We start from the raw sequence: 20,199 nt of genomic DNA, 5'->3' as shown, positions 1-20,199 counted from the left end.
GGTTTGCAAAATATACTGTGCAAACTCACTTTGTGTGTAAAAAAGGCAGAAAAAACGCTTATTACCACTACACCTGGTACAAGCTAGCGGAAAAATGATCCCACACTAAGGTTCAAAATATGCCTTTTGAAATACCCTGGGATGTCTTCTTTAAGAAATGGTATGGCTTTATTGGGGTATTTGGATTATATAGCCTGGTAAAATACTCTAAAATGGGACATGGGCACAGCGTAAAAATTTAAAGTTTGAAAAAAATGGAATGGCTGTGTCCCAAATGTGCCCCTCCGATGTCCACATATACCTGGTAAAGGTACATACGGGGGTATTTTTGTACTCAGCCGACATAGCTGAGCAACATATAAAGTATTATAGAGTGGTGGTACACATAAGGTTTGCAAAATATACTGTGCAAACTCACTTTGTGTGTCAAAAAGGCAGAAAAAACTCTTATGACCACTACACCTGGTACAAGCTAGCGGAAAAATGATCCCACGCTAAGGTTCAAAATATGCCTTTTGAAATACCCTGGGGTGTCTACTTTAAGAAAGGGTAGGCCTTTGTGGGGTAGTTTGAATTTAAAACCTGCGAAGATGCTTGGAAATTGCACATAGGCCCAGCGTCAAAATTCAAAGTTCTGTAAAAACTGATATGGCTTGGTCTCCAATATGCCACTGTAGCTTCACAAAATAGTGCCAAAGACATTCATTGGGGATGTCTTTTTACTCAGAAGACTTAGCTGAGCATAATTTGGAGGTTTTGAACTTAGTGGCACATATGAAATATACAAAATGCCCAGCAAAAATGCAATCCGTATGTCAAAAAATGCACAAAATTATTTTTTACCACATACTTTGGCATGTAATGGTAAAAAAAATGGGGGCATGTTAAGGCACAATATGCACTTTATGAGATACCCTGGAGTGTCTACTTTTACAAATGGTAGGCCTTTGTGGGTTTTTTTTGAACCGTCAAACTGTTATAATACCCCAAATGGAAGCATAGGCTCATTAAATCCGTCTCTCAAAATTCTACTGTGAATACTGAAAAGGACAGGTCTCCTGTATGGCACTGTAGCTTCACGAAATAGTGCCATAGACATACAATGGGGGGTGTCCTTTTACTCAGAAGACTTAGCTGAGCATAATTTGGGGGGTTTGAACTTAGTGGCACATATGAAATATACAAAATGCCCAGCAAAAATGCCATCCGTATGTAAAAAATGCACAAAATTATTTTTGACCACATACTTTGGCATGTAATGGTAAAAAAATGGGGGCATGTTAAGGCACAATATGCACCTTATGAGATACCCTGGAGTGTCTACTTTTACAAATGGTAGGCCTTTGTGGGGGTTTTTGAACAGTCAAACTGTTATAATACCCCAAATGGAAGCATAGTCTCATTAAATCCCTCTCTCAAAATTCTACTGTGAATACTGAAAAGGACAGGTCTCCTATATGGCACTGTAGCTTCACAAAATAGTGCCAAAGACATACAATGGGGATACCGTTGTACTCAGCAGAAGTAACTGAACACATAATAAAACTTTGTACAGGAATAGCACACACCAACTTTACAAAATACACATGAGAAGTTCTATGTTATACGTTTGTGTGCGAAAACCCCCAAAAAACACAATTTTACTCCAATATTTAGCAGAGGTTGGCGGTAAAATGGCTACGTAGAAAGTGTCAAAACAACCTTAGGTAAATAGCCTGTGATGTCTACTTTATATAAATATATACTTTTGTGTGGCAATTTTGTTTTCTTTTATGGCCATTAGGCTTACAAGACAAACATACCAAATTCTAAAATCGCTCCACATTAAAATTTTATTTTACTCCTTGTGCTTTGTGACCTGTAACTACCAAAAAAAACTCCCAGACACATTATATATTCTGTAAATCAGAACAAATAAATGAATTTATTTTTAATTACTTTCCTTAACCTGCACTAATTAGGCACACATTATGATTGCAAAAACTGTAAAAAAACACACAATATTTTTCATTTTTTTTGCATTTTTCTGTATTTTTTTAATAATAAATAAGCATATATATATATATATATATATATATATATATATATATATATGTTATATCAAATTAAAGCCCTTTCTGTCCTTTAAAAAACAGTATATAATATGTGCCGGTGCAATAAATGAGAGAGACGCAAATTGCAGTTGAACGCAAACAGCAAGAAAATGCAAAAATAGCTTGTGTCATTAAGCGTAAGTCAAGCTTCTGAAGCTGTGTCCTTAAGGGGTTAAGTGTTCCCTTTATTTTTTTTGAGCAGTGTATATATAACCTGCACACATAACAAGCATATATTTGTACCACACTTCCTTATAATGTAGATACAGGTTTATGACATATTTATATCAATCCAGCATTGATGTTAAATGCATTTTTTACAGAGAAGCAGTGTCCCTGGTTGATGTCTGGCAATATTCTTTACTGTGCACTGATTAGATATTGGATTCACTTACCGACTAGTTCAAACATGAGCTTAGTAAAGGTTTACTCTGCGTACATAATATAATTTCCTCAATATAACTGTTTGGGAAAATTGATATTCAGTAAGTTGAGTAAACCCTTACTCTGCTAAGGGAATCCTGCTCTTTATGTTGGGTTTGTAACCAGTGGGTAGAATTAGGCTTGATAAAGACTCTGAGTCAAAATGAAATTATTTAGAATAAAGGATTATAGAGGATATAGTTATTGAATGAAGTCAGGTTACAGAGTTCTCCTGTTTGCTGTGTGTAATCAATGACAGATATTACACAATCACACAAAGTATGCAATGCTACAATCAACAGACAGACCCAGTGTTTTTATCATCTTTAGATTATGCTGAGTATTGCCTTGCGTGACATAAGCACTATATTGTCTAAAAAGAGATAATATTTAAACAGTTGAATGTCTTAGTTTGAGAGCAGTGAATGCTGACTTCCAGTATGAATGCCGTACACTGTTTTGTCTCTGTGTTGGTTTGTGTCAGCTATGCCCAAAGTTTAGAGAGATTTATTGCAGCAGTCTATGAACATGCTGTTATACTACCAGACAGTACACAGACCCCTGTTACAAAACAAGAAGCCTTGGAACTCATGAACAGGAACATAGACATTTTGGAAAATGCAACCAAAGCAGCAGCACAGCAGGTAGTATATATGTTTTATATCAAATCAATTTACTATGTACAGGTTATAATCAAAGATAGCAAAAACAAAGCTAAGCTAAAGCAGAGATAACACATCTGGTAATTTATAATCCATTATTATTATTTTTGCTAACCCTCTCCAGTAACCCTCTTTTTATTTACCTACTTATTTACCCAAACGCATTAAACAAGATAATCCGATTTTAGATTACCTGCAATACTGTTTCAGGGTGACAGGTATGTCTCATGATAACAATTCAGTGCATATTGCAGTTAAGATCATATAATCATATTAAGTGGTGAATTACCTCACTGTTTGGATACCAACCTCTAGCTAACCCTGTGCAATGGAAAAACTAGTTATAACATGCTATAATACAAAAGAGGGAACTTTATAATCCTTTATGAGCTATGCATAAAAACTCTTGTGAACAGATTATGAAACAAATATACCGGGTAGGTGTGTTAGACATTTAGCTTTGATTCAATATTTTTCTTTGAGTTACTGATTATGTGGTTATTACCAATTGCTACCTGCATGATTATAGCACAAATTTTCCTATTGGTGATATTTTCCTTTAACAACATTTACTGTTGTGTATATATTTGTATAGTACATTTCAGTGGTATTTAGACTCCTTCATATTTTTCTTTTTTATATTACAGTCTTGCTACAAAGAACCCCCACAGTTTTATTGTGTTTAGGTTCACTACAATCTTTTTGGCCCTAGCTATACAATCTCAGAGAAACTTCCAGACCAGAACCGGTGCCATGATGATGAGATCCATCTGGTCATTGATTGTTTAGGAGTACAACCCATGCTAGGGTTTAAAAAATGCTGTGCTTAAAACAGCATCAATTGCTAAGGGTAACCTGCTAAAATGCAGGATGAAGTCGAAAAGACAATACCTGTCTGTGCTTATTTTCATGTTCAACTTGAGATATGCAGATGATGCGCACAAGTAATATATACAAGTTTTAAAAAGGTAGAACACTCGGACTTCAAAAAATAAGACTTATTGCTGTCTAAAATGTCAATGTTTCTGTTTTTACACAGAAACATTATCAGGCCAAATTACACAGTCATAAAATGTACACATATTAATACCCATAAGAAAATCAGTGTGCCCTCCCTCCTGTAAGCCAGCCCTCACAGCAGTGTGCATGCCAGCTGGTTGTCATAGCAATCAAGAAGCCAGTATGTGATAAAACATTATCCTAGCTCATGAACGTCTTCTAAGTTTAGTAGCCATCACAGAAAACTAAATTGCCACAAAAAAAACTTTTTATATAAAGTAGACATCACTGGATATTTACCCAAGTATTTTGACATTTTTCTATGTAGCCATTTAACTGTCAATAGTCATAGTAAATTGTGTTTTTTATTTCTTTTATATACGCACATATAAGAAGGTTATTTTAATGTGTATTTCAGAAACCCCAAATCTGTGCTACTCCTGTACAAAACCCCAAATTGTGTTCAGCTAAATGTTATGTCAATGTATGCCTTTGCTACTATCTATTCCTATAGAATGTAAGCTCGATCGAGCAGGGTCCTCTTCAACCTATTGTTCCTGTAAGTTTATTTGTAATTGTCCTATCTATAGTTAAATCCCTTCTCATAATATTGTAAAGCGCTACGGAATCTGTTGGCGCTATATAAATTGCAATAATAATAATAATAAGTTAAAATGCAATTCAAGAGACCTGACTATTTCAGTTTCTACAGTTAAAATTTTGATAAATGGGTTTGATGGGCTTATGCCTTATTTTCAGGCATTACAGCAGTTTGACAGTTCAAATAACCAGATACAGGCCTACCTTGTGTGAAAGAAGACACTATAGGGCGGCTATCTCATAAGGTCTATATTGTGCCTTAACATGCCTCCATTTTTTCACTGGTCTATGCTTGGGTTTATGGTAAAAAAATATATATTTTTTTGCATACACAACATTTTTGCTGTGCATATTGCAAATATGATAAAGTGGCAAGAATATGTGAACCCTTTGGAATTAGTTGTTTTTCTGCTGGGCTGCAGAATAAAATAAAAAAAAAACATTCTTAGGATATAACAGAAATAACAAATGAACACAAAAAAGGAGACAAATGGGAATAACTGCATAAAAAGGTAAATCATGTTTAAACTAAGAATATATGTGCAGTAACGCGAGGAGACAGTGGGCTACATGAAAATCCTTATGATGACAGCCTGAGAAACTAAATTAGTTACATAACAAGACTAAAAAAAGCCTAGTGGAGTCCCCATCCTGATAACACTGTAGACTAAAGAAGAGGAGTGACAAAGGAGGGGAACAGAAAAAATAAATAAAGGTATAAACATGTGTTTACGCTTAAACTATATTTTTCAATGTTCACATGTACAAATTATTGCATCTTACTTTCAGGGTGCACATTTAATTGTTACACCTGAAGATGGGATTTATGGCTGGCAGTTCAACAGAGAAACTATCAGCCCTTACCTTGAAGATATTCCAGATCCTGACATGAACTGGATCCCATGTAATGACCCTAAAAGGTAAATTATATGAAAAGAAAATCCACTTAAAGTCGGCAGTGATTATGAGGAAAACAATGGGACAAGAATTAGTATTTATTACATCAAATACACTAATGTGGAGTAGACAAGGGCTCAACATGGAAAATTGTCACAGACAGTAAGCTGGCATGTTCATTTACTTACACTAACTAGACTATAAAATGGTGTTCTTAAATGTAGTGGAGCACAACCTCTGGTCCTCAAGCCAAATGCAGCCCATGGATGCATGACCACTGGCCCGCAGCCCTCAGCGTACAAAATTACCCAAAGCAACAAGTGAGCATTCGCATTTGCCATAAAAGGAAATTGCATCACTACAGATGACCAATGGAAAGACAGCAATGTCATGCCCCATTATGTGAGACCTAGTCACAGATCTCTTTCTCAACTTTACAGCTTGGCACTGTGTGTGAAAGATGAGAGGCAGGGTCTATAGAGATGACCTATCCTCCCCTACTCTCTACTCACCCACAGAGCCATATCTGTGACAATGGCGGACCCAGGGGTGGGGGGAGGGGGGGGCAACGGGGCAATTGCCCCCCCCCCCGAGATTCTCCCCTGCCGGCTAATGCAGGGCTGGCATTGCCCAAGTGCCAGCCCTGCAATGTGCCTGAGGACCGGGGAGGGAGATCTCTGATCTCCCTCCCCGGTCCGCAGGCACATTGCTGACAGCCGGCAGGGGAGGGAGTGAGAGAGGAACCAGGAGCTCTTACCTGCAGCCCCTCCGGGTCCTCCTCTCGCGAGATTTGGAGCGTTGCCGCGGTAACCACGGCAACGCTCCAAATCTCGCGAGAGTGAACTCTAGCCCTGTAGCTGGGCTAGAGTTCACCTCACCACCACCGGACCACCAGGGAATCCCACTGGACCACCAGGGAACGAAATATGTCCCCCCTCCTCATCAATAAAGGTAAGAAGGGAGGGGGGGACATACATTTTAATTCAATTTAAAAAAAAAAAAAGCCTCCCTACCCTCCTTACCCCTATACACACACTACACACACTGCCCCCCATACACACACTACAAACACTGCCCCCCATACACACTAAGCACACTGCCCCAGAAACACTGCCCCCATACACACACTACCGCACACTGCCCCCATACACACACTACCGCACACTGCCCCAGAAACACTGCCCCCATACACACACTACACACACTGCCCCCATAAACACACTACACACACTGCCCCCATACACACACTACACACACTGCCCCCCATACACACACTACACACACTGCCCCCCATACACACTCTACACACACTGCCCCCCATACACACACTACACACACTGCCCCCCATACACACACTACACACACTGCCCCCCATACACACACTACACACACTGCCCCCCATACACACACTACACACACTGCCCCCCATACACACACTACACACACTGCCCCCCACACACACTACACACACTGCCCCCCATACACACACTACAAACACTGCCCCCATACACACACTTAACACACTGTGCCATACACACACTGCCCCCCCCCCCACACACACTACAAACACTGCCCCCCATACACACACTACACACACTGCCCCCATACACACACTACACACACTGGCCCACAAACACTGCCCCCATACACACACTGCCCCACAAACACTGGCCCCCATACACACACTACACACACTGCCCCACGCACACTGCCCCCATACACACACTACACACACTGGCCCACAAACACTGCCCCCATACACACACTGCCCCACAAACACAGGCCCTCATACACACACTACAAACACTGCCCCCCATATACACACTACACACATTGCCCCACAAACACTGCCCCCATACACACACTACACACACTGCCCCACAAACAATGCCCCCATACACACACTACCACACACTGCCCCAGAAACACTGCCCCCATACACACACTACCACACACTGCCCCAGAAACACTGCCCCCCATACACACACTAAACACACTGCCCCCCATACACACACTACAAACACTGCCCCCATACACACACTACCACACACTGCCCCAGAAACACTGCCCCATACACACACTACCACACACTGCCCAGAAACACTGCCCCCCATACACACACTACCACACACTGCCCCAGAAACACTGCCCCCATACACACACTACACACACTGCCCCCATACACACACACACTGCACACACTGCCCCCATACACACACACACTGCCCCCATAAACACACTACACACACTGCCCCCATAAACACACTACACACACTGCCCCCATAAACACACTACACACACTGCCCCCATACACACACTACACACACTGCCCCCCATAAACACACTACACACACTGCCCCTATACACACACTACACACACTGCCCCCCATACACACACTACACACACTGCCCCCCATACACACACTACACACACTGCCCCCCATACACACACTGCCCCCCATACACACACTACACACACTGCCCCCCATACACACACTGCCCCCCATACACACACTACACACACTGCCCCCCATACACACACTACACACACTGCCCCCCATACACACACTACACACACTACAAACACTGCCCCCCATACACACACTACACACACTGTGCCATACACACACTGCCCCAGAAACACTGCCCCCACACACACACACTACAAACACTGCCCCCATACACACACTACACACACTGGCCCACAAACACTGCCCCCATACACACACTGCCCCACAAACACTGGCCCCCATACACACACTACACACACTGCCCCACGCACACTGCCCCCATACACACACTGGCCCACAAACACTGCCCCCATACACACACTGCCCCACAAACACAGGCCCTCATACACACACTACAAACACTGCCCCCCATATACACACTACACACATTGCCCCACAAACACTGCCCCCATACACACACTACACACACTGCCCCACAAACACTGCCCCCATACACACACTACACACACTGCCCCACAAACACTGCCCCATGCACACACTACACACACTGCCCCACAAACACAGGCCCCCATACACACACTACACACATTGCCCCACAAACACAGGCCCCCATACACACACTACACACATTGCCCCACAAACACAGGCCCCCATACACACACTACACACATTGCCCCACAAACACTGCCCCCCATACACACACTACGCACACTGCCCCCCATACACACACTGCCCCCCATACACACACTACACACACTGCCCCCCATAAACACACTACACACACTGCCCCCCATAAACACACTACACACACTGCCCCCCATAAACACACTACACACACTGCCCCCCATAAACACACTACACACACTGCCCCCATACACACACTACAAACACTGCCCCCATACACACACTACAAACACTGCCCCCCATACACACACTACAAACACTGCCCCCCATACACACACTACAAACACTGCCCCCCATACACACACTACACACACTGTGCCATACACACACTGCCCCAGAAACACTGCCCCCATACACACACTACAAACACTGCCCCACACACACTGCCCCCATACACACACTACACACACTGGCCCACAAACACTGCCCCCATACACACACTGCCCCACAAACACTGGCCCCCATACACACGGTACAAACACTGCCCCCCATACACACACTGCCCCACACACACTGCCCCCATACACACACTACACACACTGGCCCACAAACACTGCCCCCATACACACACTGCCCCACAAACACTGGCCCCCATACACACGCTACAAACACTGCCCCCCATACACACACTACACACACTGCCCCACACACACTGCCCCCATACACACACTACACACACTGGCCCACAAACACTGCCCCCATACACACACTGCCCCACAAACACAGGCCCCCATACACACACTACAAACACTACCCCCCATATACACACTACACACATTGCCCCACAAACACTGCCCCCATACACACACTACACACACTGCCCCACAAACACTGCCCCATGCACACACTACACACACTGCCCCACAAACACTGCCCCATACACACTACACACACTGCCCCCATACACACACTACACACATTGCCCCACAAACACTGCCGCCATGCACACACTACACACACTGCCCCCATACACACACTGCCCCACAAACACTGCCACATACACACACTATACACACTGCCCCACAAACACTGCCCCATGCACACACTACACACACTGCCCCATACACACACTACACACACTGCCCCACAAACACACTACACACACTGCCCCACAAACACACACTGCCCCACAAACACACTACACACACTGCCCCACAAACACACACTACACACACTGCCCCACAAACACACACTACCCACACTGCCCCACAAACACACACTACACACACTGCCCCACAAACACTGCCCCACATACACTGCCCCATACACACACTACACAAACAGCCCCACAAACACTGCCCCCATACACACACCACCCCACAAACACTGCCCCCATACACACACTGCCCCACAAACACTGCCCCCATACACACACTGCACACGCTGCCCCACAAACACTGCCCCCATACACACACTACACACACTGCCCCCATACACACACTGCCCCAAACACACACACACTGCAACTCTCACACACACACACACTGCAGCTCTCTCCCACACACTGCAACCCTTCCATACACTGCCGCCCTCACGCACTCGCACTTCACCGCACTCGTTTTACACGTTCCTTATAGTTAGTGCATTCACTAAGCTTGGCACACGGGACATTTAGGGTTAAGTGAGGGTTCAAATTAGGGTTAGGTAAGTTATTTTAAACTCTCCCACACTCTTGGTGTAAGGGTTAGAATAAAGTGGGAAAAAGCACAATTTAGTGATATTCCCCTAATGTGAAATATCACTAAATATGAACAAGTCCCTAATCCTAACCCTAATTTTAACCCTAACATTAACCCTAAATGTCCCATGTCCAAAGCTTAGTGAATGCACTAACGATAATGAAAGTGTAAAACTAGTTTTACTTGCCTTCCAAGACCTGGCTGTGGAGGAGTAGCAGGAGTGCTAGCACGCATGTGCAGCACAGGATCCAGCTGATTCCCCTCACCGGAAGTGACGAGGGTAGGGGATTTTCACGGGTAGGGAAATTTGATAGAACACCAGGATTAAAAAAAATACACAATGTCAAATGCAAGCCAAGGTTAATATCAAAATATCGAGACTTACTATAAGCACTAAACGTCTATCAAGGCAGAAACCACAACAGGGCCCTAAATAACGGTCTATGTTAGTATTATGTAGGTTTACAGATGTTTATATCCTCCTCAATCATGAGAGAGATAGCAATATTGATCTGCTTGCATTCACCATCAATAACCTGTATGGCAATAGAATTGCCATATTGCACTGAAAACCAAAATATGCCAATTCTGTTTTCATTTTGACTGTGTCAATTTACAGATTTACACTTGTATTTCAATTCAGAGTACCCTCTCTGACTAATTACTCAAAAAGAATCAGTGATGATTATATTGTATGTAAAATGTATTAAACATACAGTATGTAGGAATCAGTTAAAACAAAACCATTAAAGAAATTGTTTTGTCAATGTTGTATTGTAGGTTTGGCCCAGCACCAGTGCAGACAAGACTGAGTTGTATGGCAAAGGACAACTCTATATATGTAGTTGCTAATATGGGAGACAAAAAAAATTGTAACATCTCTGAGGCTGGCTGTCCAAATGATGGTCAGTATAACTATAATACTGCTGTTGTGTATGACTCTGAAGGAAAGCTTGTAGCCCGTTACCATAAGGTAAGCATTTTATGCTCTGTATTAAATATCTCCATCAATAATATGTACACACAACCTCCATACAGTGATTATGTTTTAAATGTAATGAATATCTGAAGGAGGAATTGTCATTTCTATGGAATTACCTATGTATTTGATGCTTAGTTTTCCATTAAAACATTCAAATGAAGGTGAGAAATAAAAACATTGCGACAAGTGACTATTACATTTCCTCATTATTGTGATCATATTTATTGAACTGAACTTAAAACAATTTAGTTTTTCTTCATAATAAATTCCATCAGTTTTATTCCATCAAAACACTTTTCTGTGTTACAAGTAGGTGAAAGAAATTATAAATCTGTTTTTTACCGAAAAATTAGCAATAATTAAAAAAATATGGCTAGGGTGGTGTAACGGAACCGCTTGGCACCACGACCAGGTACCTTCCGTTGACGGATGCTCCTAGTGCTTTCCGAGGGCTTCAAGCAGTCCATCTGACACCATAAACACTGCAGACCCCACAAACCGCCACAGCTTGGGTGGGGTCTCGCCGTCTCCACCTACTCTGGACCCAAGGGGTCGCTGGGGAGAGAGCGGGGAGAGAGCCCGACTGTCTCCTCTCCCTGTGAGGGACACTGTTGCTGGGGAGAAAGACTAACTGTCCCCTCTCCCAAGAATGCTGCTTGGTGCTGGGTAGTGGTAGCGACCATCTCCACTCCCAGTGATGCTGGTTGCTGCAGGGACGAGGGACCGACAATCTCCTCTCCCTGGGATGTTCTTCGCTGCTGGGGCTGGTGTCTCCCACACCGGGCCCGTTCTGCTTGGTATTGCAGGTCCTCAGCCACGTGGGTCTCAAGTATCCTGACAACCCTTACCGGAACATCAGGGCCAAAAACCGCCAGTCGCCATCGCATCTCCCGATTAAACTCTTCCTCGTATGTGAGCGCTGCCAGGGGACTAGCTCTCTCCATTTTCCGAGTTCCTTTGTAGATAGGGGCGCTGTACGAATACTAGCATTGCCCTCAATTACAAATCCCTATGATACTGGTGTCTCCGAGCTGCTTCTCCGAGCACTAGGATACCATTGCACCGCTGCCACCACTGTAACATATCCCCATAAATCATACATCACTGGATAGCCCTGATCTGGGTTAACAACATATCCAAAAATCACCCAGATCAGAGCAGGGGTTCAAGAGTTTTATGGAAGTCATATTTGACCGACCGCAAGTATGGCTTTCATACCCAAAACAGTTCCACAGATTTAGGCAGTGCGGCCGGTCTATCTTCTCCTCTATCCTGGAGATAATTGCTTAAGTGGGTGTGGTAAGCAAATTAACTCCAGGTACAGGAAATATCTCTAAGTCCAAAAACTGTTACAAAAACTACATACAAATACATAACTCATATAATACAATGTTTATATGTGCCCAACATATCTCCAGATAGCTTGGATCTGAGCGCTCAATATGTCTGAAAAGCGCTCAGATCTCACGAATACAGTTGGATCGCCATGGGGTTAAACAATAGCAAGGGAGGGTAAGAGGCATTTTCCCATGGAATTAAAGGGGCAGAAAAAGTGCCTTAAAATCCAATAAATCTCGCCCATACTTTCTACTTGTTCTTTTGTCTGTATGTTTTCCCTATGCTTACTGCCAAGTGCAAAGGACAGAGTTTATAACAATGACTGACAAGGAGCTAAGATGTAGGCACCCAGTGCCTGGATATTAGGTAACAAGCATGTATTCCTGACCCTATAGTGTTAAAAACACTATTTGGCCCCTCTAAATATAGTAACATCTTACCTTTATTCCAGTCTGCTGGTGCTGGCTCTTCCCCTGATCTGCCTCCTTGGTTGACATCATCCGAAGTGATGATCGCAGTCAGTCACAATGCTTGCCCATAGGAAAGCAATGCATTGGCTGAGATTGCCAAGGAGGTGGGCTGGGGGGCAGAGCCAAAATCTGCCATGGCCAATCAGCATCTCCTCATAGAGATGCATTTCAACAATGCATCTCTGAGGAAAGTACAGAGTCTTCATGCAGAAGGTGGAGACACTAAATGTCACTATGCCAGGAAGCAGCCATCTGAGGAGTGGCCTCTGGAGGTGTCCCTGGGCTGTAATGTAAACAGTCTGTTCTTTGAAAAGACAGTATTTACTGCAAAAAGCCTGCAGGGACTGACTGTAGTTTTAGTTCTGGTGACTATAGTGTCCCTTTTAATGTTTTTATTTTTTTCAAATTTTATTTTTCACACCTCATACATATTTATTAAATACAGGGATAAGTAAATACATAATATTAAGTCCTGGAAATTTGACAATTCCCATTTAAAATGGAATTCTAAGCACCATCACCACTATAGACAATTGTAGTGGTTAGATAACTAAAAGGCTATGATACACTCAACCTATCAAAGCCATCTAGATGTGAAAAAAATTATAATGCTAACTCAGAATGTATGCTTTGCAAGTATGTGGTAGTCTCTGTGTGCCTGGGAAAACCCTAAATTAGTCAAACTGCTTGAAATGTTAGATACAAAACTGAAGGATGGCACCAATAGCCTACTTTTACCATAACCACTAAAACGTAGCATAGAATTCACACAAAAAAAACGTTAACCATAAATTGTCACATACACTGCTTATAGTTATTTGTAAGGAACCCAATGTCATTATAAGCAATGCCAATTTCTTAAAAAGACAACAGAATGCAATAATTTTGTCTGTATTTGGCCATAATAACCCTCTGTGTAACTTCCTTTATTGTATGGTAATAGGGGTTAGATTGCCATTTTCACCCTATTTGCATAGATTCAAATAGTGAGAGTTGAGCCTTGGCAACATTTCTCTGAGGTAACAATCATACTTGGAGTATAAAAGATGGTAAGTAAAACTATGGACTAAATTCTGAAAGTAAAATATGTATGAGAAGCCTAGAATGGTAAATTTTTTATTTATTTTTTTATAAATAAGAACATTTCACAAATACTTAAGAAATTATACATTAATATATTTTAAATTTTCAGCAACACCTTTTCCTTGGGGAGATACAGTTCAATGCTCCAAAAGAGGCTGAGGTTGTGAGCTTTGACACACCTTTCGGGAGATTTGGCATTTTTATTTGCTTTGATATTCTTTTCTATGACCCAGCTGTGGCTCTGGTTGTGGATCGCAATGTGGACACTATCCTGTTCCCAACAGCTTGGATGAATGTTCTTCCCCATCTATCTGCTATTGAATTTCACTCTGCATGGGCCATGGGAATGGGTGTAAATCTGCTCTCCTCTAACACCCATAGTACCAGCAAGAGAATGACGGGTAAGAGTGAAACATTTTAACTGAATAATAACAGAATGCTAGCAATATATACAAAAGCAAGTTTGAGGAAACGTTCTAAGCGTGGATCAGTAGTGTAAATCAATCACCATGGAAACAAGTAGAATTAGCCTTTGCCCATTTTTAGAACTTAGAACTTTTTTTGGTAACAGAATCATTATGATAAAATATCAAACTAAGCCAAAAAAACAGACCTTTGTACACAGCCAATGAACAAAAAAAAATACTTAAAATTAGTACTACCTCTGTTCACAGATAACTTTATTGACATTACCTTTCAATGTACGATCCCCTCCCCAACTAAGTAAACAGTCTAGCTACTGCTATTATGACCAAAATGTACACATGAACCTTGAGAATCACTGCAAATTCAAATTACTACTGCATGTTCTGGCCAGGCTATGTGATACATATTAAAGGGACACTATAGTCACCAGAACAAATACAGCTTATTTAATTTGTTGTGGTGTGTATAATCATTACCTTCAGGCTTTTTGCTGTAAACATTGGCTTTTCAGAGAAAATGCAGTGTTTACATTACAGCCTAGTGATAACTTAATTGGCCACTCCTCAGATAGCTGTTAGAGATCCTCCCTGGGTCATGGCTGCCTAAAATGCATCCAAACATTCAGTGTCTTCACCCTCTGCATGCAGACACTGAACTTTCCTCATAGAGATTCATTGATTCAATTCATCTCTATGAGGAGATGCTGATTGGCCAGGGCTTTGTTTGAATTGTGCTGGCTCTGCCCCGATCTGCCTCTTTGTCAGTTTCAGCCAATCCTATGGAGAAGCATTGTGATTGGATCAGGATACCACTTCTGCTGATGTCAGCAGGCAATGGGCAGGTCTAAAGGAAACAGGGACAAAGTAAACAGCTGCAGACCTGAATACAAGTAAGATTTTACTATATTCAGGGAGTGGACCAGGGCTAGAGGGTGGTTTTAACCCTATAGGGTCAGGAATACAGGTTTGTGTTCCTGACTCTATAGTGTTCCTTTAACAAAAAAAAAATACATAAAATACTAAAACCAAAATTAAAGGTGAAAACATTCAAATACTTACATATTATATTATACATATATTAGCTAACATGATTAGATATGATATACGCAAATTAGATATTATTAATTAGATATGTTCATTTTGATGCTTAGAATACTGCCCTCCTACCCTAATAAATAAAATAAAACCAATAAAGGGATACTTTAAGTGCCAGGAATACGGGTGAATAAAGGGTGAAAAACCATTAATTTACTTACCATACCCCAGCGCTGATGTCCTTTGGCGCTGTGTTGCAGCTCAACCTCCTGGAAGTGCTTCCAGTGGTCTGTCTGGTAGACAGCCACTTGACGTAGACTTTGTTCTGCAATGTAGACATTGCAGTTTATCTGGAACTGCAATGTTTTACATTGCAGCACTAAGTGCAATAGGGACACAGCACCCAGACCACTTCAATGAGCTGTAGTGGTCTTGTTGCCTACAGTGTCCCTTTTAAACGTATACGTATTCCAACACTGTAACAGACGCTTCACTGTAGCCTGATCCTTCCACTGTAAACAAAACCAACAATCCTGATGATTTTATTTCAATAAGATGCTTCTTATAGAGAAACACCGAGGACACATGGCATGCAATTGCCACCTCTGGCAATAAAAAGCATCAAATCCAGTGCTTCACATTGGAGCATTGGACGAACACAACATCGGGCATCAGCGCCCAGTGTCAACATGTAAATCTCCATCCCTAGGTGTTGTTTGTCTGTCACTCTGACAGCCGCTAGCTGTTGTGGAAACTAAAAATTGTAAACAGTGCGATTTGTCAGGGGCTGCATGGGGCAGCAGTTGTTCCCCAAAATTACTCAATTAAAGAAATAGTCCAAACTCCAAAACCACTACAGCAAGCTGTAATTTTGATAACTTACCTAGAGTCTGCAGCATACTTGGTGTTTAGACTGTTCCTTTGCGCTTACAGCGTGGATAAGCAGCGGTTAGAATAAAGTTTATTGCAAGTTCATCATTATTGTATAACGCACATAACCCCAGAACTATAATTGGTATAAAAAAAACAAAACAAAAAAAAAAACAGTGCTGTAATACTTTTTTTATACAGGTACATATTCAAAGCATTATAAATCTAGCAATCTGAACAAAATGCAAGAGGTGAACGAATCCTCCTCCCCCACCCCACACATGATCTTAACAAACATGTTTAGTTTTAAAAGGTCATACATACAGTGCTTACATATCACAGTAAAGGTTAAGGGATCACAGTTATAAACAAGATGAAAATTAAATAAACCTTTCATATAAAGTGTGGGAATCTTCTACTTGTCTTCTTCCAAATCTTCTCAAAAGCCCAGGGCTGCTCAACTCACTGTGTGCCTGTGATTGAAGTCATCTGAAGAAAGAGCCTGCTGATAGGACAGAACACCAGCCAATCTACCTCCCCCTTTAAAGGAACACTATAGTCACCTAAATTACTTGAGCTAAATAAAGCAGTTTTAGTGATAGATCATTCCCCTGCAATTTCACTGCTCAATTCACTGTCATTTAGGAGTTAAATCACTTTGTTTCTGTTTATGCAGCCCTAGCCACACCTCCCTTGGCTATGATTGACAGAGCCTGCATTAAATAAAAACTGGTTTCACTTTCAAACAGATGTAATTTACCTTAAATAATTGTATCTCAATCTCTAAATTGAACTTTAATCACATACAGGAGGCTCTTGCAGGGTCTAGCAAGCTATTAACATAGCAGGGGAAAAGAAAATCTTAATTAAACAGAACTTGCAATAAGGAAAGCCTAAATAGGGCTCTCTTTACAGGAAGTGTTTATGGAAGGCTGTGCAAGTCACATGCAGGGAGGTGTGACTAGGGTTCATAAACAAAGGGATTTAACCCCTTAAGGACCGGACTGTTTTTGCGATGTTTGTACGTTAAGGACCAGAGCAGTTTTAACACTTTTGTGGTGTTTGTGTTTAGCTGTAATTTTCCGCTCTCTCATTTACGGTTCCCATACAAGTTACCGTATATACTCGAGTATAAGCCGACCCGAATATAAGCCGAGGCCCCTAATATTACCCCAAAAAACTGGGAAAACTTATTGACTCGAGTATAAGACTAGGGTGGGAAATGCAGCAGCTACTGGTAAATTTCTAAATAAAATTAGATCCTATAAAAATTATATTAATTGAATATTTATTTGCAGTGTGTGTGTGTATGAGTGCAGTGTGTGTGTGTATGAGTGCAGTGTGTGTGTATGAGTGCAGTGTGTGTGTGTATGAGTGCAGTGTGTGTGAGTGCATGAGTGCAGTGTGTGTGTGAGTGCGTGCAGTGTGTGTGAGTGCGTGCAGTGTGTGTGAGTGCGTGCAGTGTGTGTGAGTGCGTGCAGTGTGTGTGAGTGTGTGTGTATGAGTGCAGTGTGTGTGTATGAGTGCAGTGTGTGTGAGTGCAGTGTGTGTGTGAAGTGTGTTGCAGAGCCTTGGTGGGGGGTGGGCATTTTTATTATTTTTTTTTAATTATTATAATGGTAATATTTTTTTTGTTAGATTAATTTTTTTATTATTTTTATTTATTTTATTATTATTTATTATAATTTATTATTATTATTTTTAAAATATATTTAAAATATTATTTTTAATATAATTTTTTATTTTATTATTATTATATTTTTTTTCGTCCCCCCTCCCTGCTTGATACATGGCAGGGAGGGGGGCTCTCCTTCCCTGGTGGTCCAGTGTCATTGGTAGTTCAGTGGGGGGGAGAGGGGGGCTGTCAGAGCTGTAACTTACCTTCACAGCAGCTCCTGTCAGCTCCCTTCTCCTCCGCGCCGTCCATTCAGCTCTTCTGTCAGCTCACAGTGTAAGTCTCGCGAGAGCCGTGGCTCTCGCGAGACTTACACTGGGAGCTGACCGAGGTGCTGAACGGACGGCGCGGAGGAGGAGAGAGCTGACAGGAGCTGCTGTGAAGGTAAGTTACAGCTCTGACAGCCCCCCTCTCCCCCCTGTCTGTATTATGGCAATGCAAATTGCCATAATACAGACTCTGACTCGAGTATAAGCCGAGTTGGGGTTTTTCAGCACAAAAAATGTGCTGAAAAACTCAGCTTATACGCGAGTATTTACGGTATATATTGTTTTTTTCACGACAAGAAGGGCTTTCTTTACATACCAGTATTTATATTATGTCATATATTGTATTTAAAAAAAATAATAAAATATGGTGAAAAATAAAAAAAAAAACATGTTTTTGGACTTTTACTTGAAAAATCGTTTACTTATCTACAAAAGCTAATGAAAAAAACTGCTAAATAGATTCAAAATTTTGTCCCGAGTTTAAAAACACCCAGTGTTTACATGCTTTATTGCTTTTTTTTTTGCAAGTTATAGGCCTATAAATACAAGTAGGAAATTGCTGTTTCAATATATATATATTTTAAATGTATCAATAGTGACATTGTTACACCGTTATCTGTCATAAATCCCCGAAACACACCTAACATGTACATATTTTTTAAAGTAGACAACCCAGGGTATTCAAAATGGGGTATGTCCAGTCTTTTTTAGTAGCCACCTAGTCACAAACACTGGCCAAAGTTAGCATTTATATTTGTTTGTGTGTTAAAAATGCAAAAAACGCTAACTTTGGCCGGTGTTTGTGACTAAGTGGCTACTAAAAAAGGCTGAACATACCCCATTTGCAATACCTTGGGTTGTCTTCTTTTGCAAATGGTATGCCATCATGGGGCTAATTCTCATTCCTTGGCTACCATACGCTCTCAAAGACAACCTAACCAATCTGATAAATTTCAATAAAAAAAAAAAGTAAAATCAAGCCTTATATTTTACCCTGTAACTTTCACAAACACTATAAAACCTCTACATGTGGGGTACTGTTATACTCAGGAGACTTCGCTGAACACAAATATTAGTGTATCAGAACAGTAAAATATATCACAGCAATAATATCCTCAGTGAAAAAGCTGTTTGTGTGTGAAAAATGCAAAAAACTTCACTTTCACTGACAATATCATCGCTGTGATATGTTTTACTGTTTTGAAACACTAATATTTGTGTTCAGCGAAGTCTCCCAAGTAAAACAGTACCCCCATGTACAGGATTTAGGGTGTCATAGAAAGTTACAGGGTTAAAGGACCACTCTAGGCACCCAGACCACTTCAGCTTAATGAAGTGGTCTGGGTGCCAGGTCCAGCTAGGGTTAACTAATTGTTTTATAAACATAGCAGTTTCAGAGAAACTGCTATGTTTATCAATTAGTTAAGCCTTCCCCCAAAGCCTCTAGTGGCTGTCTCACTGACAGGCGCTAGAGGCGCTTGCGTGATTCTCACTGTGAAAATCACAGTGAGAGCACGCAAGCGTCCATAGGAAAGCATTATGAA

General features: G+C 41.5%; 1 protein-coding gene across 1 annotated transcript in view; it reads left to right on the top strand.

Annotated features, from left to right (window-relative positions):
• The first annotated feature begins 2,841 nt into the window (after positions 1 to 2,841).
• The window catches only part of VNN1 (vanin 1), a 39,776-nt gene continuing 22,418 nt past the window's right edge, over positions 2,842 to 20,199 (top strand). Inside the window, exons 1-4 of the mRNA XM_063441182.1 lie at positions 2,842 to 3,160; positions 5,567 to 5,697; positions 11,289 to 11,481; positions 14,491 to 14,782. Coding sequence (XP_063297252.1) covers positions 2,942 to 3,160; positions 5,567 to 5,697; positions 11,289 to 11,481; positions 14,491 to 14,782 — 835 coding nt within the window. The 5' untranslated portion in view covers positions 2,842 to 2,941. The remainder of the gene's footprint in view (positions 3,161 to 5,566; positions 5,698 to 11,288; positions 11,482 to 14,490; positions 14,783 to 20,199) is intronic.

This window comes from Pelobates fuscus, chromosome 2 (assembly GCF_036172605.1).
Source record: "Pelobates fuscus isolate aPelFus1 chromosome 2, aPelFus1.pri, whole genome shotgun sequence".
NCBI classification, from domain to species: Eukaryota; Metazoa; Chordata; class Amphibia; order Anura; family Pelobatidae; genus Pelobates; species Pelobates fuscus.
Note: the sequence above shows the minus strand (reverse complement) of the source record. Positions and strands in the feature narration are given on the sequence as shown.